The 22438-nt window shown below is 39.8% G+C and overlaps 2 protein-coding genes across 6 annotated transcripts in view; one reads left to right on the top strand and one right to left on the bottom strand.

Annotated features, from left to right (window-relative positions):
• The window catches only part of LOC149248243 (SNF1-related protein kinase regulatory subunit gamma-1-like), a 156103-nt gene extending 135240 nt beyond the window's left edge, over window positions 1-20863 (bottom strand). Inside the window, exons 1-5 of one of the 5 annotated variants that reach the window (XM_089458378.1) lie at window positions 20416-20855; window positions 17587-17756; window positions 17237-17422; window positions 16981-17139; window positions 16808-16890 (exon numbers count right to left, since the gene is read on the bottom strand). In XM_089458378.1, the coding sequence (XP_089314504.1) occupies window positions 16808-16890; window positions 16981-17139; window positions 17237-17422; window positions 17587-17756; window positions 20416-20671 (854 nt within the window). In that variant the 5' untranslated portion in view covers window positions 20672-20855. Of the gene's footprint in view, window positions 1-16807; window positions 16891-16980; window positions 17140-17236; window positions 17423-17586; window positions 17765-20415 lie in introns of all 5 variants that reach the window. The other 4 variants (XM_089458379.1, XM_089458382.1, XM_089458381.1 and 1 more) reach the window with 4 other exon arrangements.
• Window positions 1974-15519, top strand: LOC149248244 (uncharacterized). Its single transcript, XM_089457544.1, has 5 exons — window positions 1974-2358; window positions 4029-4898; window positions 5013-5154; window positions 5278-5560; window positions 15463-15519. The coding sequence occupies exons 1-5, from the start codon at window positions 1974-1976 to the stop codon at window positions 15517-15519; spliced, it is 1737 nt and encodes a 578-aa protein (XP_089313670.1).
• Window positions 20864-22438: the final 1575 nt, after the last annotated feature.

Below are 22438 nucleotides of genomic sequence, written 5' to 3'. Positions count from 1 at the left end.
TCTCTCTCCCTTTCTCTTTATCATCATGATGGAAGGACTGGGCAGGTCCATTAAACAGGCCAAAGTTGTAGGAATAATTAAGGGCCTTCAGTTAATGAAGAATGGTCAGGCAATGACTCACCAACAATTTGTGGATGACACTATGTTGCAAGGAATTCCCACAATCAAAGAAGCCTTGGCTTACAAGAAAATCCTAATTGACTTTGCCTTGGCGTCCGGTATGGAAGTCAATCTCTCCAAATCTACAATATTTTTCTTTAATACTAACATTGCCATTCAGAGAAATATCTCTAGAATTCTGGGCTTTCAAAGGGATTCCCTACCTTCAAAGTATTTGGGAATTCCCCTCACAGCCAGACCATTGCACAAGAGTATTTGGGAACCGGTGCTCAACAAGATGCAAGACAAAGTCAAAAAATGGACTATCAGATCATTGAACCTTGCTGGCAGGTTGATTCTGGTCAAGGCCGTTCTGCAATCTATCCCTGTGTTCTTTTTATCAGCCCTCCCAGCCCCCAAAGGTGTGTTACAGCAATTCAGGAATATCAGAGAGATTTCCTTTGGGGAAAGAGGAAACAAGGAAGAAATGGGCTCTGATTTCTTGGGAAAAAATCTGCAAACCCAAGAGTCACAGGGGCCTAGGCTTAGATGATCAGGAGATTCTAAGTAAAGTTTTGGGAGCCAAGCTCTGGTGGAGATGGGTTAAAGAACCAGAAGCTCAATGGGCCAAGACCTGGAAGGAAAAATATGCAAGCTCCTGGCAAAAAAAAGATCTTATAAGAATGTCGGGAAACATAAAAGGCTCTCACATCTGGAATAAAGCCTGGGAAAACAGAAGCCTAGTTCAAAACAACAGTTTCTGGGAAATTAGAGGAGGAGATCTAGCTCTCTTCTGGGAAGACAAATGGCAACAAGAACCAATGTTGTTAAAAGAGGACTTTATGAGCCTCAAGCAAGAAACAGACTCCCAAGGATTAATCAAAGTTAAAGATTTCTGGAATCTTCCTCACGACACTGGAAAGTGGAGAAATTGGAGAACCATAGACTGCAGAGATGAGAGTCCCATAAAAATAAAGACAGAGGCACTTATGGGTATATTAAAACAAAGGAAAATCTTGGTAACAGAGGGACAGGATCAGTTAAGATGGGGCCTCAATAAAGAAGGTACCTTTAATCTTAGGGAAGCAAAGAGGATAATCCTGAACCTTGATTCCTGCGTTCCAGCCAAATCCTGGCAACAACTTTGGAGCCATCAAGGGTGGATGAAGATCAAGCTATTCATGTGGTTAGTTCATCACAAGAAAATCTTAACTTGGGACAATATTCGGAAAAGGGGAGTTATTGGGCCTTCTAGATGTCAGCTATGTGAAGCCCAAGAGGAAACAATGGAGCACATTCTCAACAGCTGCACATTCACCACCTGGTTGTGGGATTCTTTTGCCACAATTTTTCAACAGACAGACAGAGATAAAGAAAGTATAATTAACACCCTAAACAAGTGGAGAAGGAACTTTTCGGAAAATGAGCTCCTTAATTTGGCTTGGGCTTTCACGCCAAGCTTCATTATCTGGAATGTTTGGAAAGAAAGGAATAAAAGAATTTTCAAGGAGGAAAAAACTATTCCTCTACGCCTGTTGGAGCTGATCTTGAAGCAAATTAAGGAGACAGTTAGCACCACTGTCCGCAATTATCCCAAGAATCCTCCTACTAAATATGAGTTGAGAACTCTCATGCAACTGGGTTTGCATGAGATCATTCCCCATGCACAATGCAGAAAGGAAAAAGATGTGGATACTGAGAAGGATTTCTGGCATCCTCCACCAAAAGGTTATCTAAAATGCAATATTGATGGTGCTTCAAAAGGCAACCCTGGAACAGCTGGTTATGGAGGTGTGTTAAGAGATGAAGAAGGAAACATCATCTTTGTTTTCCACTGCCATTTAGGGTTAGCCACCAACAATATGGCTGAATTAATGGCATTGGAACAATGTTTAGAGCTTCTGAACCTGAGTCATAGCTCCAATGTCATTGTTGAAGCAGATTCAGAAATCTCTATCAACGCGGTCAAGAGAATCAGTTGTGGAACAACGCCAGAGAAGGTCTCGAAACACTGGAGACTAATTCAAGTGTATCAGAGAATTCAAAATCATCTCCTGAGTCTTCGAACTGTTAGTTTCAACCATGTTCGAAGAAAAGCCAATAAATTAGCGGACACTCTGGCCAATCAAGGAGTGATTAATTCAGAGTGCAGAATTGAGCTGAAGTGGCAGGAGACACCTCAGAGCAGATTTAAAGCTCTCTGCAATGAACAAGCGGCAGAGGACAGAGAGATTTTTAAATACCGGGCCAGAGTAAAAGGTATGGAATGAAGGTTTCTAAGCAAGTTCAATCTCAGTACTTCAGTTGGTTCCTGGATGAAGGGCAAGCTCAGACCGGTTATTTTATACCGGGTGTGAGTTGTCCTATCTCCTCATTACTTTGGATCAGTGTTGCACACATCGCGATTTAATCGCGATAAAATCGGAAAATCGCGATTTTTTCAAAATGCCGATTCAAATCGCGATTTTTATCCAAAAAATCGGCGGAAATTTTTTTTAACGATTTTTATCGAAAAATCGCGATTTTTTAAAAAATCGCGATTTTTTCGAAAAAATCGCGATTTTTAAGGAAAAAATCGCGGGAGGCGCGGGCAGCGGGGGTTTTATATGTAAAATCGATTTTTTGTTTATTCATTCAGCAGTCCGCCGCGGAGGAGAAGGAGGAGAAGGAGAAGAAGGGAGGGAGAGGGTTGCCGTCGCTTGTGGGAGCCGATTTTAGGAGGAATCCAAGCCAAGATCGCGAATTTGTCCATAAACCAGGTATGTAGATTAATTTTTTTTTGTTTTGGTTCTCTAAAAACTTTGTTTTTCATTGTTTTTAAAGAATTTTTAGAAATTTTTCATTGATTTGGGATGGGTTATTTGTTATGACTATGAGAACCAATTTTTGATTTTTATTTTCTCATTTTCTTTAAACATTGTTTTTTTTTTTTTGATTTTTCATTGTTTTTTGGGTTTAGAAATTCAAATTGGGATTTTGGAAATAATTAGCTTGTAATTTTGCAAATGCTAAATTGTAATTTGTATTTACTATTTACTATTATCATTTATGTAATCCTAAATTCCTATTTCCTAATCCTTATTTTTCCATAGGTTTGCAAATTCAAAATTCAAAAACAAACATGCCAAGGAAATTGGATCCTTTCTGGGAATATGGTGACCCTAAAACTCCGAATGATAGACAAAACTTGATTTGCAAGTTGTGTGGAAAGGAAATATTCGGGGGGGTGTACAGGTTGAAGTTCCACCTTGCACAAATCCCTGGACGTGATGTGGGGCCCTGTCTAAAGACAAATGCTGAAATTATCCAAAAAGCCATGAGAGCATTGGGAGAATTAGAGCACACTAGAGACGCCAAAGAAGAACTCAAAAGGCAACTAAGAAGGTCAGTTGAAGGAAGTGGGCCAAGTGGCACAGGTTCTACTGCAGCGTCAGTCAATCCGTTTGCTGCATCATCATATTTTGTTCCTCGAACCACACCTGGTTCACAACCAACTATCGGTTCAATGATGAAAAGAACTGAAAAAGAAAAAGCTGACAAGTTGATGACAAAATTTCTCCTCTGGAGTGATATTCCTTTCAGCATTATAAGGAATAATCCATTTTTCCAACCTACTCTTGATGCTGTTGCCAGTGTTGGCCCGGGGTACAAACTCCCTTCTCTTCATGATTTCAGAGGCCGGCTTCTTCAAGATGAAAAGCGTGACTGCACCCAAAGATTGGAGGATTTTAGGGCATCATGGGCACAAACAGGATGCACTGTTATGTCAGATGGTTGGACTGACCAAAAGGGGAGAACCCTTATAAACTTCTTGGTTAGTTGTCCCTTGGGGACTATGTTTATCAAATCTGTTGATGCAACTCATCAAATCAAAGATGCAAAAAATTTATGTGATTTGCTGGATGTGTTTATTTTGGAGGTGGGTGCAGAAAATGTTGTCCAAGTCATAACGGACAACGCTGCAAATTATGTTGCTGCTGGTAGATTGCTTATGGACAGGCATCCTACTTTATTTTGGACACCTTGTGCTGCCCATTGTATTGATTTGATGTTAGAGGACATAGGGAAAATTCCCTTTGTCAAAGAGGCTGTTGACTCATCAAAAACCATCACAAAATTTATTTACAATCACACATCTGTGCTTAGCTTGATGAGAAAATGCACCAACAACAAAGAGTTGGTGCGCCCCGCCATTACACGGTTTGCGACGAGTTTCATATCTCTTCAATCCCTCTTGAATTCTATGTGGGATTTGAAGAGAATGTTTGTTTCAGAGGAGTGGCGTTCTTCGCCAATGAGCCGCAAACCAGAAGGAGAGGCCGTCTGCAGACTTGTTTCATACCAAGAAGACTTCTGGGCGGGAGTGCAGGAGGTGTGCGCTGTCACAGAACCTTTGGTAAAGGTTCTTCGGTTGGTAGATGGTGAGAAGCCCGCAATGGGCTATTTGTATGAAGCCATGGATAGGGCCAAAGAAGCCATTCGGTCCTACTATGATGACAAGGGAGATGATGGGTTCCAGAGACAACTCCTTCTATGGAAGGTCATTGATGAGCGATGGAACAACACACTCCATCGTCCCATTCATGCTGCTGGCCTTTTCCTGAACCCTGCATTTTCTTATGCATGTGGGTTTAATTTTGATGTTGAGGTCGTGGAAGGATTATTAACCTGTGTCCAGAAGATGGTGAAAACTCCAGAAGAACGTATGGAGGTCTCTAGACAAATTGAGCAATATAAGTTGTCAGGTGGCACATTTGGCTTTGAGATGGCTATCAATGATAGGACGGTTAAAATCCCAGGTATTTTTTAGTTTGTAGTATGTACTTTGTAACTTTGTTTCAAATTTCATTGTTTCTTCAAATTCCATTTTTTTCTTATGTTTATTTAAAATTTTCTTTGTAATTTTGTTGTAGACGCATGGTGGAAGATGTATGGTGGCAGAGTACCCCTTTTGCAAAATCTTGCCGTGCGCATCCTCAGCCAAACATGCAGCTCCTCGGGATGTGAGCGCAATTGGAGTGTATTTGAAAAAATACACAACAAGAAGCGCAATAGGTTAACACTAAACATTTAAAATATTGCAAATTTCCAAATAAATTTTTGAATTCATTAAAGTTTTAAACAATATTTTTTTTATAATATTAATTATTAATTTATTATTTCATGAACTTTGTACAGGTTGGAGTCCCATAGACTTAATGACATGGTCTATGTCTACTACAATCTTCGATTGTGGGTGAAACAACTAGAGAAGACACCTGATACGGAAGCCATCTCATTGGATGGGATTGACACCACTGCTGAATGGAGGGTTGAGACCGAGAGGCCTCTCATGGATCCCACTGAGGATTGGTTAGTGCAGGATGAGGGGGAGGAGGAGGGGGAGGAGGAGGAGGAGGAGGAGGAGCAGGAGCAGGAGCAGGAGCAGGAGGAGGAGGAGTTGGAGGAGCAGGAGGAGGAGGTGACACCGCCTACCCGGGCTACCGGGCTACCACTACCACCAGTAGAGGACGTGGTCTCCGTCCACCTCAGCCTCTTGTAGCTGCTACTACTAGTTCTTCAGCTTCTAGAGCACGTCAGACTCCACTGCCATTTCCACCACCACAGGCACCAGCTTCTACATCTAGAGGGAAAGAGAAAGCTGTGCCATATTCTCGCAAGAGGGGCAGAGGAAATCAATAGGATTAGACTTTCATTTTATTGTATATGACATTATGACATGATGAGATACATTATCATATTTTTTGTTGATATTTTGAGGCTGAGTTGGACTTGGGACTCAGGACTTACTATTCAGGACATGATTCAATGTTATGTGTGATTTTAGCGCTAGAAATGATATTGAACATCTTATATATTAGTTTTTTTATCATATTTATGTGTCAATGTATTTATTTTATGTTGTAGATGGTTTAGATATTAAAAAAATTGAAAAAAAATGAAAAAAAATGAATATTTTTGTGCCAAACGATTTTTTCCGATTTTTTTCCCGATTTTTTCCCGATTTTAACGATTTTTCCGATTTTTCCCGGCGCCGATTAAATCCCGATCGCGATGTGTGCAACATTGCTTTGGATCATAACACCGAGGTCTATTCAAAGTCAGCGGCAGTCTCGGAAACCAGTTCTGAAGTGAACTCATGTGAGCAGGGTGGTTGGTTCTTTCGGGCGGCAGCTAGTTTCCTGCATTTCGCATACGGAGGAGAAAACCAGGCACAAAGCGGTTTTCGGGTGATCGCTTGGCTGCGGAGTGGTAAATGGTATCGGGATTGTGGGAGCGATTCCACTGGGCTCTTGACGCGTGGCAAGGGGTGGTCAGAAATACCACCTTCCATCGCGCCTTATCTTTCGGTCAGCTAGGCGATGCGACACTTATCCGTGCCGTCCGATTTCGCTGTATGAATCAATGGCCAGGTTTGGTTGTGCGGCTTTGTGGGGCCATCAGTACTATCACACCTTTCGAGACATTGTAGTAGGAGTTTTCGGTGTTTCAAATTCGGTCAATTTTCCTTTTGTCTAACCTTAGGATTTATTTGTAAGGTTAGCTTTGTTCTTGCTGAGGGGAAGGTCATTTCTGGATCAGAATGACCGGTTATCCTAAGTCCTTGAAGCATAAATGCTTTTTGTAAATGTTGTAACTATATTTTTGGATAATGAAATAGAAGGATAGTCTCTTGCTTTAGCAAAAAAAAAAAAGTAAATATATATTGAATAATGTATGGGAATTGATATTTGGAATAAAATGAGAGCCTCATTTATATACCTAGGCAAGATGCCCTTTCATGAAGAGTCATGTCCTTTGAGGCCCGTCATTTTGTTAATACTAATTATCTAAATTATTTATGTTCATAGCATTTCCTTCCTCTTAAGAAATGCTTTGTCCTCAAGGCATATTGATGAAAGGCTTGATATCTTTTTCTTTTTCCTAATGTCTTTGCATCTTTTCCCAATTCTTGGGACTGTAACCTTTGATGATACAAGACAATATGAACCTCTGAGTGCTAAGCAAAATTGTCAAACTGAAAAATGATCTAACCATCCCAATTCGATCTTCAGTGGAACCTTGCACTTATTCGATACTCGAGGTGAATTCTTTTCATGAGACTGAATTGCACTGACATCAACATTTTTTGAATCACAAGTCAAGTGTTTTTTCATGAGTGATATAGATATGTTGCCTGGTTGATATGTTTGCTCCTATGAATTGGATGTCAATAAGGAGTTCTTGTGACCTAATTTTCCCTTATCATGCTTAGGGCAATTTCCTGATTTAATTCAGGTAGAAATGCTGATGAGTTGATTATGGAATCTTCACTTGGAATCTCCGTTGTTCGTGTTTCAGCATCTGTGTATGTCGACTTTAATTGGATTGGCATCTTTGTGAGTCATAATATTAATGGGGTCGTATTGCAGCATCTGAGTATGTTTTGACTTCAATTGGATTGGCATCTTTCTGAGTCATAAGATTAATGGGATCTGTATTTGTTCCCTTCTCCTCAACTTGGAATTTTTACCTGAAGACTTTGATGCTTCTTTCTGGATAAGTTGTTCTATTTTTTTTCTAATGATTGCTTCATAGCCTTGGATTTCTTGACTTGTGCAAGTAATTTTTGACTGTGATATTTTAAGTGAGAAATTTCTTTGTTTTTATCTAAGATAATTTCATCAAATTCTTTCTACATCCTTGATATTGACTTTTGATTTTCTTGAAGCATCAGTTTCAAGATATCTTTAAAGTCTTCTGATGAAGGTATTATCGATTCTGACTTCATTGTCATGTCCCATAATGTCATCATCTTCTTCTTATAGGGAAACATCAAAAAAAATCCCATTATCTAACATGAAGGTGCCTCGTTCTTTAAACCAAGAATTATGTTGATCTCTTCTTTAGGGCCAAAAATGCCTTTAAAAGCTATGAATCAAAGGAATTTTGATTCTAGTCCACTAGTGCAGTTTTCAGGATTTAACCCAAAGTGTGCCCTATAGGTCCCAAATTATATTTTCTATTTCGAAGCATCAACAGAACAATGTAGTGACTAGGATCAGTGTCAGGACTCCAAATTATTATATCCTTCGTTTTATAAGACAAAATTCGTCTAAATCCACTTACACAACCAACTTGTCATCTCCTCCACCGAAAGGCAGGGTTTCATGAATAAATAAATTTGTATACTATCTCATGCCATTAAAGATTGCATTGAATTCACCTTCACAAAATATACAATGTACAAAATTGGAGTGATCATCTCTGATGACATCTCCTGGATATATAAAGTACAAAAGTTGAGTGAATATAAACCAAGTCGCCCATAGAAGAGAAAATATAGAGGATAAAGTATGAGGGTTGTGGAGGAATGGGCACACAAGTATGGCTTGTGGGCTTAGAAACCAAGCCTGCGGGCTTTGCACCCGAGCATATGGGTGTGAATCCACAAGGAGATTTCTACATGTGATTATTTGAGTTGATAGAGGACTCTAAGAGTAACCAGATGCAACGAAAATCACTTGAATCCAAGTTGTAGAAGTGAAGATATGAATTTTTGAAGTTAGAGTGTGGGTTTGTGGCTCATGTTTAAGGTATGCTAGAATCATAATAGGTCTTATGACAGTAGGACAAGCCCACTAAGGAAGCCACATGAGGTCTATAAATTAGACTCATCTGTGAGGCATAAATGATCATCCAAGGTGCATCAATTCAGAGACAAAACACCTCTGAGGCAACCAAAATGGGTAGAGGCTAGATGTGGAAGAGGATAGCTTGTTTTGGTCTCTTTGTTTATCTCTTTCAGGGTCAAGAAGCTACAAGAGGTTGTCGTTGTTATTAAGGGCAAATTGGATGGTGTTTTGGGGTTGTTTTTGGTAGCATACTCTCTCCTACAGCAGGTTGCATTGATGAGGAGCACCTACAGCTAAGCCACAGGCCTTATTTGTCTTGTTCAGGGGGCCAAGAAGCTTCAGCTAGGGCCACAAATCTGTTTTGGGTGAACAGGTGGCTAGATGGTTGGGTTTTGAGGCTTAGAAGAAGGCTAGAAGGCATCGAGTTGTTGGAGGAACCTTTTGGAGGGAGGTCGCAGTCAAAGGGAGGTATGGAAGGCATGAAAAGAGGGTTGTAGCAACATGCTAACAAGCCCTAACCAGAGTTCAGACCTACAACAGTTTGCACCAGCCCTTGATGACATGAGGTATGTAGGTTTGTTGGTGTTTTTGAGTTGATTTGATGCAGGTGGATGGTGTCCTAGGAGAGGACATATTTGTGATGACTATAGCAGCCAAGAGGTAGGGATGACATGGCTGTCAGATGCCCTAACCAGAGTGCAGATGCTACAACAAGGATTGGTCACTCGTGGTATGTTGGAGGGCAGTGTGAGAGTGGACCAAGTGTGGACAGTGGATTGGGCATTTATGGTCTATTGGAGGACAGCATGATAGTGCCCAAGTTGGAGCCCGGTGTGCAACACTTTGATGGACAAAAGTAGCTGCTAGAGTGGCAGTTGTTGAGCTCAAGGTTTGATAAGCTAGAGGAGTAGTTGTGTAGCCCTAGACTTGCCTTGTGGAGAAGGACATCTACAACAGAAGTTGGGCAATCCTTCTAGCCGGTGTTCATTGTTAGAGAAGGACTTCTAGCAGTGATAGGTGGCAGCCCTCTTTGTCCTATGTTTGTCTTCATCGGAGCAATGAAGGAAGACTATAGTGGGCTGAAGTCCCTGAGTAACTGAGGAGCAACAGTGGGTAGTTGAGAGTTGTTCACAAACAGAGTTGTGAACAACTCGACAGGAGTCTCGATGTGTTGTGCCCTTGATGGACTAAGGCACAACTAGTGAGCAGATTGGATAACTGAGGTTCAGTGGCCAGATGGACTTGGATCATTGATAGAGGCAATGTCGCAGATCAAGAGTCGAAGGACCATGCAAGTACAAGGTACGACCGAGAGGAGCTATGATTGCATGCTACATCAGCCAAATGGTCAGAGTATCTTGTTGAGGGTAGATTGGTTGTCGATGGACTAACACCAAGCCCCAATTTTGTATCTTTGTATCAGTGGATGTATGAGGGCCATTATCCCTGGTACAAGAGCCCTAGACTGTTGTATTATTCAGTTGGATTAATATAATGAAAATTGGGTTACTGTACATAATTTGTGTAAAAGTTGTGTATATTTTGTGCACTATTAGATTTACTGTTGTTTATATTCCATTGTGCAAAGTAGACTTGTTGTGATACTTGGTTTGGTAGCATCAGTGATTTAAGATTCTATCCTAGACACTAGTATCGTGGAAAAACAACACGGTATCAGAGCTACTTTGAAGGGCCAGTGAATCAAGGTGTGCACAACGAAGCAACTCAAAGGGAGTTGTGGTTGTCCAAATCATGGAGCAGAGGGTATTGCTAAAGACATGGAGATGTGGTCTCGATAGGCTACATGGTGAGATGGGTTGGGAGTGCTGGTGGATTGATGGTGAGCCTGGTGCACTACAATATGTTGTGTGAAGGTTTGTAGATCATGGACTTCCTTTAACTTGCCATGGATGGTTGGGACATCTCGAGGGTTTCCTTGGCTTGGACAAGATCAGTATGATCGAGATGGCTTCATGTGATGGACTGGAGATTGGCAGGCTAGAGTCTTCATCGGATCGTGATGTTGCATATCCGAGATTGGAGGGATTTGCACGAGTTATATTTGATCCAGGAGAATGAGTGCTTGCAAGACTAAGCTAGTGGAAATCGTGTAAGCTCAAAGGGAGTCTAGGTTCAGAGTGAGCAACCCTATGGAGGTTTGGGATCTTCAGGTTCAGATGTGATGAGGCAGAGGCACTACCAAGATTGCAGTGTTCATTCTATAGAGTATGTTGCAAGGATGGATGCCAAATGGGCTAGTGTCATCGGAGATGATGATGGAGAGTTCCTAGTGTTGGAAGTACCTCCCTCGCTAAGAGGGATTGTTGAGATTTGTAGCTTGGAAAGTACTCCAAACCCTAGGCTTGAGGGTTGTGGAGGAATGGGCACACAAGTATGGCTTTCTACATGTGATGATTTGAGTTGATAGAGGACTCCGAGAGTAACCGGATGCAATGAAAATCACTCGAACCCGAGTTGTAGAAGTGAAGATATGAATTTTTGAAGTTAGAGTATGGGTTTGTGGCTCATGTTTGAGGTCGACTAGAGTCATAATAGGTCTTATGACAATTGGACAAGCCCAATAAGGAAGCCACATGAGTTGTATAAATTAGACTCGTGTGTGAGGCATAAATGATCATCCAAGGAGCATCAATTCACAGACAAAACGCCTCTGAGGCAGTTGAATTGGAGCAGAGGCTAGACGTGGAAGAGGAGAGTTTGTTTTGGTCTCTTTATTTGTCGCTTTCAGGGCCGAGAAGCTACAAGAGGTTGTCGTTGTTATTAAGGGTAGATTGGATGGTGTTTTGGGTTTGTTTTTGGCATTGTTTTAAAAATCAAAACCAAGCATCGAACCAGTCGCCTATCTAACCGTGATTCGAACCAAAACCGAATCAAACCGAATTCAATAAACCGAGAATTGAAAAAAATACATAAAATATTTATTTTTTAATGAAAAAACTTATTTTTAAGATTACAAACCATGATTCCAAACCATTAGAGACAAAATATGGAAATTCTTCTCATCTATATACCATGTAAGGGTGCATATATCAAAATGGCACCGAGTGCAATACATATCAATGATATCATCAACAAAATATATAACCAATGAGGCTCTAAATGGCCTCTAGAGTCCAAAAACAATGCTAAAACTCAAGCTATTAGGCCACTAGCCTACTACAAGTACAATGTACAAACTCAAACTCAAAGTACAAATGATTGATCAAACTCATCACCACTACTAGAGATGGGATCATTAACAGAGCTACATTATCTGGGTCAGAGTCTGAGGACTCCTCACACTCCTCTTCAGCCTCAATAGCAATACTAGGCCTAGCAAAACTAGAAGCACGAGTTGGCCGAGTTGCACGACTACTGCTCCCCTCACCAATACCATGTGCCATGCTTGGTCCTAGTGGTTCACTTCCTCTAGCTACTGGTTCAACTACCAGATCTGCATTAGGATCAACACCCCCTGATTCAAAGGCATGAATATCAAAATCAGCATCAAACTCAGCTGGATGAGACTCCTCCACCCATTCTGAAGATGGATCAATATCATCCAACACAATGGGATTTGTATCAAGTCTTTTGTTCAGCAACTAGTTGCGCCTTAGTCGAAGGTTGTACTGCACGAAGACAAGATCATTCAATCGTTTTTGTTCCAAACGATTTCTCTTCTTCGTGTGAATCGTTAAAAAACAAACCAATTGCGCTCACACCCAGAAGCACTGCAAGTTTGGCTGAGAACTCTAACTGCAAACTTTTGCAGTTGAGGGCATTGGCTTCCAAACGACTCCCACCAATGTGCTACAAAGACAAAGACTAGAGTTAGTTCATTTTTCAACAATTTAGATGGTAAGTTTGAACTTTGAACAATTTACAAAATACAAATTACAGCTTCAATTTTAAACAATTGAACTTCACAAAAAAAAATGGAATTGCTTACCTAGTTGATCCACATCTCTTGCAATATTTGCCAAATGTGCCTGTGGCCCTAGAGAAAGCAATGAGTTGTTGATGTATTTCCAATTGTTGCGACTCATCAAGTACCATGCACTCCAAGCACTCATACAACCCATCTCTGACCTCCCCAGTATGATCTTCTCCTAGCTTAGCTTTATAATGATACTTTGGGTTCAGGAAATACCTAGCTGCATGTATAGGACGATGGAGTTGATTGTTCCATCTGTTATCAATGATCTCCCAAATAGGCCCATATTTACCTACTCTGTCTTTGTAGGTTGCCCATATCTGCTCCTTGCCTAATCCATAGCCTCATAGATGTAGCCCATGGCCAATTTTTCCCCATCTACCAATCGTAACACCTTAACAAGGGGCTCACCAATTTTCACAACCTCTGCTGCTTTTTTCCAAAAAGTGTTGTCAAAAACTTTCTTTTTGGTGTCTTTTCCATCTACTCTGCAAGCCCACCGAGATGAATTCCATTCATCACTGAAAAATATTTTTTGCAAGTTTTGTTGTTGGGAAGTGAGAGATTGCAATGTGAGGAAGTGAGTTGCAAATCTTGTGATGGCGGGCCTAACAAGCTCCTTTCCCCCAATGTTTTTCCTCAGTAGGCTCAACACCTATGAGTGGTTGTAGATGTATTTTGTGATACTCTTGGCATGCTCTACAATGTTCTTCACCCACTCCACTTTTCCTATGTCCTCAAGCATGAGGTCTATGTAATGTGCAGCACATGGGGTCCAAAATATGGTCTTGTATTTGGACTCTAGCATCTTTCCAACAAGAACATAGTTTGAGGCATTATCAGTGATGACTTGCACAACATTATGTACCCCCACTGATGTAACAATGTCATCCAAAAGCTCAAATAATAGGTTGGCATCTTTCACCTTATCAGATGCATCAACCGATCTCAAAAACATGGTTCCTTGAGGGCAAGAGACAAGGAAATTTATGATAGTGCAGTTTTTTCCATCAGTCCATCCATCTGACATGATGGAACAACCTGTTTTGGTCCATGACTCTTTATATTCATTCAAATATTCTCCAATGGATGCAATCTCTTTTTGCAAAAGTCTTCCCCTCAAGTCATGCATAGTAGGGCCTCTGAAGCCCTTTCCTGCAGCAAAAGCAACATCCCACATAGCTTGGTAGTAAGGTGAGCGAGCAGCATTAAAGGGGATATTTGCATCATACCACCATCTGGCAATGTATTCAAAAGCAACATCTTTGCATTGTTTTTTCCAATGAGCATCCAAGGTGGGTTGACTTAGACTTGGTTGGGAGGCAGTGGCACTAGCAGAGGCTAAGGTGGAGGAAGGTGTGAAATAGCTCTTAATGTTCATCCTTTTTTACCTTTGGCTTGGCCTTGAGGTTGAGACCCAAGGGAGGGAGGAACATAATGGAAGGGGTCTTGGGGATTGGAGGAGTCTTCAAAGTCAAAATCATCATACCCACTTGCTTCTCTCTCTCTCCTAGCCATAGCTTCCTCAAGTTCCTTCTTCCTTGCAATTTCATCTTGAATAGCCTTTGCCTCCTAATACTTCTCAAACTTTTCAAGGTATTCTTTCCTAATAGGCCCTATGACTTCATTTGGTGCATCACAAGGGGTTACTTGGCCTCTTATACCAGCCAAGTGTTGTTTCAACCTATAAATACCCCCTCCTCCCATTGGGTGCTTGCAATATTTGCACAACATTTTGCCATCAACAACATCACAGTGAACCCATGCAGCATCTTTGGCTTTTGGGGCCATAATGGATGGTGAAATTTCAGATTTTGAATGAAAGAGATCTGCAAATAAAATAGGAAAATGCAAAACCTATGATCAACTACTATCCTTCTAGTTCTTCCTTAATGCATTTTAACTTGAAAGTTGAAACTTGAAAGAGGGGAAAAAATTAAAAACAGAGACCAATAAATCTGGAAATTTTTTAGGGAAAAATCATACCTGGAAGGTTGGAAATGAAAACTAGTTGATGAAGTCTCCTCCCAAAGATGCCAACTACACTAGAAAGCTCCTCCAAGATGACAAAGAACCTCCAAACTTGTTGTTGCTCCAAAACTCAAGGTTGTTGCAACACTGCCCAAGCTCTCAAACTCTCACAAACACTTGAAATCAATTGTGTGAGACAAATGAGAGCTTGGGCTTGCTTTTATAATTGTAAGTGAGCAAATTTGGAGGGAAATTTGCCCATGGTTTGGGAAAAACCACCTTAAGAAACCATCTGCGGGCCCCACAAAACCGCCCAACTCCACGCACGTCGACCCGGCCGGTTAGTGTCGGAATCGGCCGGTTAGGACCGGTTAGATGCCAAACCAGTCGGTTTGGCACCTAACCAGTCCTAACCGGCCAACAAATCGGGTTTTTTTATTCCGGTTTGATGCCAAGGCTATCTAACCGGCCAGTTTGGCCAATTTTCGGTTTGAACCAACCGATTTTTAAAACTATGGTTTTTGGTAGCATACTCTCTCCTACAGGCCGCATTGATGAGGAGCACTTACAGCTAAGCCACAGGCCTTATTTGTCTTTTTTAGGCGGCTGAGAAGCTTCAACTAGGGCCACAGATCTGTTTTGGGTGAACAAGTAGCTAGATGGTTGGTTTTGAAGCATAGAAGAAGGCTAGAAGGTCTGGAAGGTCTGGAAGGCATGAAAAGAGGGTTGTAGCAACATTCTAACAAGCCCTAACTAGAGTTCAGACCTACAGCAGTTTTGCACCAACCCTTGATTACATGAGGTATGTAGGTTTGTTGGTGTTTTTGAGTTGATTTGATGCAGGTGGATGGTGTCCTAAGAGAGGACACATTTGTGATGACTGTAGCAGCCAAGAGGTAGGGCTAACGTGGTTGGAGGGTAGAGTGAGAGTGGACAAAGTGTTGACAGTGGATTGGGCATTTATGGTCTGTTGGATAATAGCGTGATAGTGACCAAGTTGGAGCCTAGTGTGCAGCACTTTGATGGACAAAAGTAGTTCCTAGAGTGGCAGTAGTTGAGCTCAAGGTTTGATAAGCCAGAGGAGCAATCGTGCAGCCCTAGACCTGCCTTGTGGAGAAGGACATCTACAACAGAAGTTGGGCAGTCCTTCTAGTCGGTGTTCATTGTTAGAGAAGGACTTCTAGAAGTGATAGGTGGCAGCCTTATGTGTCCTATGTTTTGTCTTCATTGGAGCAACGCAGGAAGACTATAGTGGGCTGAAGTCCCTGAGTAGCTGAGGAGCAACAGTGGGCAATTGAGAGTTGTTCACAAACAGAGTTGTGAACAACTCGACAGGAGTCTCGATGTGTTGTGCCCTTGATGGACTAAGGCACAACTAGTGAGCAAATTGGATAGCCAAGGTTCAGTGGCCAGATGGACTTGGATCATTGATAGAGGCAATGTTGCAGATCGGGAGTCAAAGGACTGAGCAAGTACAGGGTACGACCAAGAGGAGCTGTGATTGCATGCTACATCAGCCAAATGGTCAGAGTATCTTGTTGAGGGTAGATTGGTTGTCGATGGATTGACACCAAGCCCCAGTTTTGTATCTTTGTATCAGTGGATGTATGAGGGCCATTATCCTTGGTACAAGAGCCCTAGACTGTTGTATTATTCAATTGGATTAATATAATGAAGATTGGGTTATTGTACATAATTTGTGTAAAAAGTTGTGTATATTTTGTGCACTAGTAGATTTACTACTGTTTATATTTCGTTATGCAAAGTAGACTTGTTGTGATACTTGGTTTGGTAGCGTCATCGATTTAAGATTCTATCCTAGACACCAGTATCGTGGAAAAGCAGCATGGTATCAGAGCTACTTTGAAGGGTCAGTGAATCAGAGTGTGCACAGCGAAGCGGCTTAGAGGGAGTTGTAGTTGTCTAGGTCATGGAGCAGAGGGCTCTGCTGAAGACATGGAGATGTGGTCTCGACTCTCGATAGACTACAAGGTGAGATGGGCTAGGAATTCTGGTGGATCGGTGGTGAGCCTGGTGCACTATAGTATGTTGTGTGAAGGTTTGAAGATATTACAACAGAAATGAGCAGAATTATCATGACAAGATGACATGAGCAGAAATGGCAAGATTGTCATGAAAGTTTATAGAATTATAGAATTAAGGAGGTAGTTGATCAAAAATTACTAACCCAAAGTCATAAAGTGCCTTCTCTGCGATCATATCAAACCACTCCAATCCACTACACTGAAGAAGAAGCTGCACTGCTGCATGCTGCATTTTTTGCTCATCAATGCATCATATCTCAGTGCCTTTCGGTAAGAGATCTTTAGAGAAAATAACAAGGTAAGTCAGGCAACTTACCTGAGTTATAAATCCTCTCACATGCAAATAAAGCTGGTCAACCACAGGAGCCGCTTTCAACCTATGCTTCGATAAAAGCAATAAGACATGTAATAATGAATCATCCAAGTGCACAGGAATAAAAGGACCCCACCGGAATGATCTTGCAATTGCTCCAACCTGTCCATCACCAACAACAGAGTCATGTAATGGCCCATTTTCTGTATTGACCTTAATACTTACAAGATTCTGTTGAAATATATAATTTGCATCTTACTTTTGCAAGGCCAACCATGGAAAAGTGCTTCAGCACAGCAAAAAAACCCCCCTTTTCAACTTTTGATACACTAAGTGTTGGATTAGTTTGTTGCTTATTATCTGAATCTCTAGAATTTGGATCAGACTCTTTATTTATTAGAGTTAGTCCTCCAATCTTTTCTTTGGTCTCTACCACCTTTAATTCCTGAAAAGAGAAATGAAACTACTTTTTATTAGACATAACATTTGATTAGATTCTGCAGTAATTGGAAATGGATTATTCATGTTGTATTCAGGCATGACCTTTGTTCCAGCCATTCATCTGATTCTAAATTAAAAGAGACATTATGAGGTACCATAAGCACACACCTCTAGTGCCCAAAGAACCATGCTGGAAAATTCAACCAAACCAATGTATCGATCTGTGAATGGGACTGCATCATGTGCCGACTCATCTAAGACTGGTGCTCCCATCACATTTGCTTCATATAAGCATTTAATTGCACCTTCCATAGAATCATTTGATTTTATCTCCAGCACTGCAAGACTAATTTATTTTCAAAACAAAAATGCCAAGAAGTAAAAACAAACATGTTCCTTTTAATATGTGAAACCTGTATTCATAAAGAAAAAATTGTATTTCAATCCAACATCAAACCAATTTTATTAGGAGACTATCTTATAAACAATGAAATTATGGTGACTGGTGTATATGAGCATTAAACATGTATTTTGTCAACGAACCCATTATAGCTTTATCTGGCACTAAACATCCATTTCAGAATAAAAATTTCAAATATGCTTGACAGACTCTGAACTTATGGGCACCAGTGTAGATAGAACATTTTGCCCATCTTTGGATGGTTAAGGTATATCTCATAATGAGAGTATTCACAATTGTTACATCTAAAGATGGTATCTTAAAATCAAATATACGAATTATGGGACTTCAGCATGGACACAATCTTTCTTCTAGATTCAATATCCTTATAAAAACTTAGAACAGTTTTAACTGTAAACCTATTGCACTCATAATGCCAAATGTCAAACATGAAAATATTCCACATTGCTTGAGCCCCTATGCATGCCCAAAATATGCACCAATATATTCTCATTTCTGTGCTGGCACCCAGCATCTCAATTCTCACAAATTCAAATATAACAATGCCTTTGTTGACTACCATGGCTGGGCTGTCACAAAAGATGGATATGCCTAATGATACGCCTCAGCCAAATGACAAGATTGTGAGTCATTTGGTGTATAGTTTGACTTTTGTTGACTACCATGGCTGGTCTATCATAAAAGAAGATATGCCAAATGATACACCACAGCCAAATGATAAGATTGAGAGTCATTTGGCATAAATTGTGGCCTTTGTTGACTACTATCTTTTGAGAGAGGGAAAGAGAGAAGATACAATTAAAAATAAAAATGACTCAGAAATCTATGTTCACAGGTTGACATGAATTTCTATTCACTAGTATTGAGAAACTACTTGTTTGGATGGAATTTACACAATTGTATAATGAAGTCATTGAAGATCATATACAATAAGAAACAAGGAACAACCATAAAACAAAGCATGAATTTGAAGATCAATTAATCTGGAATAAAGAAGTTGAAACATTTATGGTGCACCATTCCCTATCTTTTCACGAAGCCTCTAGGTTAGTTGAAAATAAGATGAAAGTAGACAAGGAGAAGCTGATTGCATGGGGTAATTGTTGATGTTTTAGCTTGGCCAAAAGTGTAAGCATGTAAAAGTCGCCCAAAGTCTTTTTAGGACACCTGCTCAAATTTGAGCAAGTCGCTATTGTAACTTAGCTTAAGTTTAACTTAGGATTAGGAAAAGCATAATTAGCTTAAGATTAAGCTAGGAAAAGCATAATTAATTATGCAAGTCGCTATTGTAACTTAGCTTAAGTTTGACTTAGGAAAAGCATAATTAATTATGTTGGCTAATTGAGCTAAAATTTAGGAAAAGTAATTTTCTAAAGTGACTATGTTTTGAGACATCAATCACATCACTTTGGAGAATAGAGTTACGGATTTAGCTCAATCCCTTTCTTTTAGAAAAAGTAATTTTCTAAAGTGACTATGTTTTAGTCTGTTTTACTTATAATTTCCAAAGCAATTTTCTAAAGTGATTATGTTTTACTTGTAATTTTCTAAAGTGACTATGTTTTGAAACATCAATCACAAACATCAATCACTTTGATCACTTTGGAGAGTAGAGTTATTCACTTTGGAGAGTAGAGTTAGGGATTTAGCTCAATCACTTTGGAGAGTAGAGTTAGAGATTTAGCTCAATCACTTTGGAGAGTAGAAAAAATAATTTCCTAGAGTGAAGTGAGTGAAGTGACTATGTTTTGAGACATCAATCACTTTGGAGAGTAGAGTTACGGATTTAGCTCAATCACTTTGGAGAGTAGAGTTAGAGACTTAGCTCAATGGAATCACTAAAAAGAAAAGAAAATTTTAAAAGCAATCGCTAAGAAGAAAAGAAAGACACATACAACAGCACAAGCCATTGAGAGAGGATTTTCTCAAGTTTTTCTACTATCTTAGGCTTACCACTCTGCGCAAGTTTTTCCCAAACCCTGGTATTGTCAAATGGGACCTTGGTTCCATGGTTACGTTGGGGTGGCGAGATTCCCCATTGCCCGAAACATGTTTAGCCCCTTTGGGCTTTCTCACCCGTGATTTTGGCGGAATAGATATCTATACATGTGGCTTCTTAGCCGAAAGGATCTTCCCAGTGCGCAGGGACACTTGCCTGCAATATTCCCAGATTGACAAGAGGGCACGCTTGCTTTATCGTAATAAGAGGTAGCATCTTGTCAAAAATTAAATAAATAAATAGAGACTAGTTATACCAAACGAGACTAATTAATCAAGCTATTTTTGACGGATTCTGCCGAGAGTTGAAAAACTTGTGAAAATAAGTTTTGTGCATTTTCTTGAACTAATGCACTAATTTCTGACAAATTTTATGAGAACCAGGCAGCCTGATGTTTCGCAATGTATTATTTATTGAAGTAATTTCTCAGATATTTAAATGGCACGTGAGAAGCACAGATTGTCAGTAATGCATATGAACAGATAACTAGAATTCTTCTAAAATTTCCAGCTAGATTATCAGAACCATATGCTATCGTACACGCTTCAGATAAATTACAATGAGGTGAGGATCGAACCTGCAGCGTTGTGAATGCCGGGGGTGGAGAAGAGAGGTATGGAGTTTAAGAAGCGTTCAAAAGCCTCATTCGGCGGCACAACAGTTCTCTCATTCTCTCCATTTTTAAGAATCTCCTCTGGCATTTTATCTTCCTCCGAGTTGATAATGGCCTCTTTTGGCGTTTTATCTTCCTCGGAGTGGATAATGGCCTCTGTGATGTCAAGAATGCCTCCCATTGGTTCCTTCACCATATTCTTGAACTGTCCCTGATACATGTTTACTTCCCAAAATTTAATGTCAAATTTTGTGCGAAGATCGGCATGCCTTTGTAACGTCTGAGTCGACGTTTCACTTACAGCCACTTTGTTCTTGTTCTTGGTACTGCCACCTGTGTATCAAGCTGCCACCTGTAAATTCAAAATAAGACTAGTGTTGATCCACTAACTGATTCTATTTACTGTGAAAGTGCTTACAACTAGCATTTGCACCAGATGTTGCAAAGAAAACGACGTAAGGCATAAAGTGCGGAAATTCATTATCCATGCAGTGTGTGCATTATTCAACAAGGTGGATCTCTTTAAATTTGTTTCAAACATTTATGTTATTGCATTGCTAATTTATTTAGAATCTACTACTACCTCCTCTTCTTGGAATATTAAATTTCTTATCAACCCATGATGACAATCCCTCTAATTATTGGAATCACAATTTTTTCCACTTTAGTGGGTTTACGGTCAACCTAAAGAAACATGAATTTGAGGCACTCAACTAAAAAGAAATTGCTAAATTGCTATTTATCATGTTTTGAGTAAAAACAATTAATAACTCATATTTACAACCCTTGAAATATTTACAACCTTTTAAGTCTTGTATTTATAACTCATATTTATAACCCTTTAAAATGAAACTAACTATCTATATTTTTATTAATAATAAAAAGAATCTTCTTTATAAAACTAACACTCACATGCTACTCCTATTGAAAAGGAATCAATACTCTTTGATAAGCAATATTCTTTGATAAGCAGGGAAAGCATTATACTCGACCTGAGGGAACTCAGTGGGCAAAATTATCAATAACTAGTTAATATTGATTTGCATCAATTTCTTTTGGTCCAACCAACAATTAAAATCCATCCCCTGCCACTGCAACAATAATACACCATATATCACCTTCCCATTAAAACTGAGAATGAGCTGCAAGTAACTGTGAGAACGCGGATGCCTCATAAGCATGGAGTTAAGTTTGATCCGTGAGCTTTGCTACAATCCTCAACTGTAGAAATATTGAAATTTTTAAGAAGACTCTCGCCATTTCATAAGAAGCTGACTTGACAGCAGAGTTTGTCTGTTGCTGAGTCCCAATCATAGAGATGTCTATATGAGTTATGTCAATGTCTAAGTAGAGTTGTTGAATATGGAATGTCGGTGTAAGTCCTCATCTCTGTCCAACTTATGTCAAAGAAAGGATGCTACATAGGAATAAAGAATTGGTTAATCGGTTGTGGATGATGGCATTTTTCCTAGAAAATGCAATATCTCCTTCATTGATTTCAAAACTCCATTGCTTCACTTGCACCTATCTTCTCAGGCTTTCATATTGATAAAAACAATGTAGAAAATTTTGGTTGAGTTAGTTTCAAACCATAAAATCTACCCCAACTTCATCTAATGGGCTTGTAATATAGCCTTCTTTCCCGCATTTTCTTGATTATAAAATAATGTCAAAGTAAAACGAGAGTTAGAAATATTTTTCAACAATAGTCACTTGCATCAGATGATTATTATCTCGCTTGGTTTTCATCCTTATGGCTTAATATGGACGGACCATTTTCTGCAAGATTAGGAAAGCCTACTGTGTCTTTGAAAGATCGATTTGATTAATGGACATAAGTTAAAAATGCAGTGATCATCCTGTAAACAAATATATATACTCTATATATATCAAAGCAGCAGACTGAAGGCACTGAATTTGCCCATTTCAGACTCATATATGATATATCTATTCAAATGTTTACATAAACCAATATTTCATCCACAGT

Source organism: Pinus tabuliformis, chromosome 7, assembly GCF_031772625.1.
Source record: "Pinus tabuliformis cultivar Carrire ecotype Pingquan chromosome 7, CPIR1, whole genome shotgun sequence".
NCBI classification, from domain to species: domain Eukaryota; kingdom Viridiplantae; phylum Streptophyta; class Pinopsida; order Pinales; family Pinaceae; genus Pinus; species Pinus tabuliformis.
This window is presented reverse-complemented; position numbering and strand designations above follow the sequence as displayed.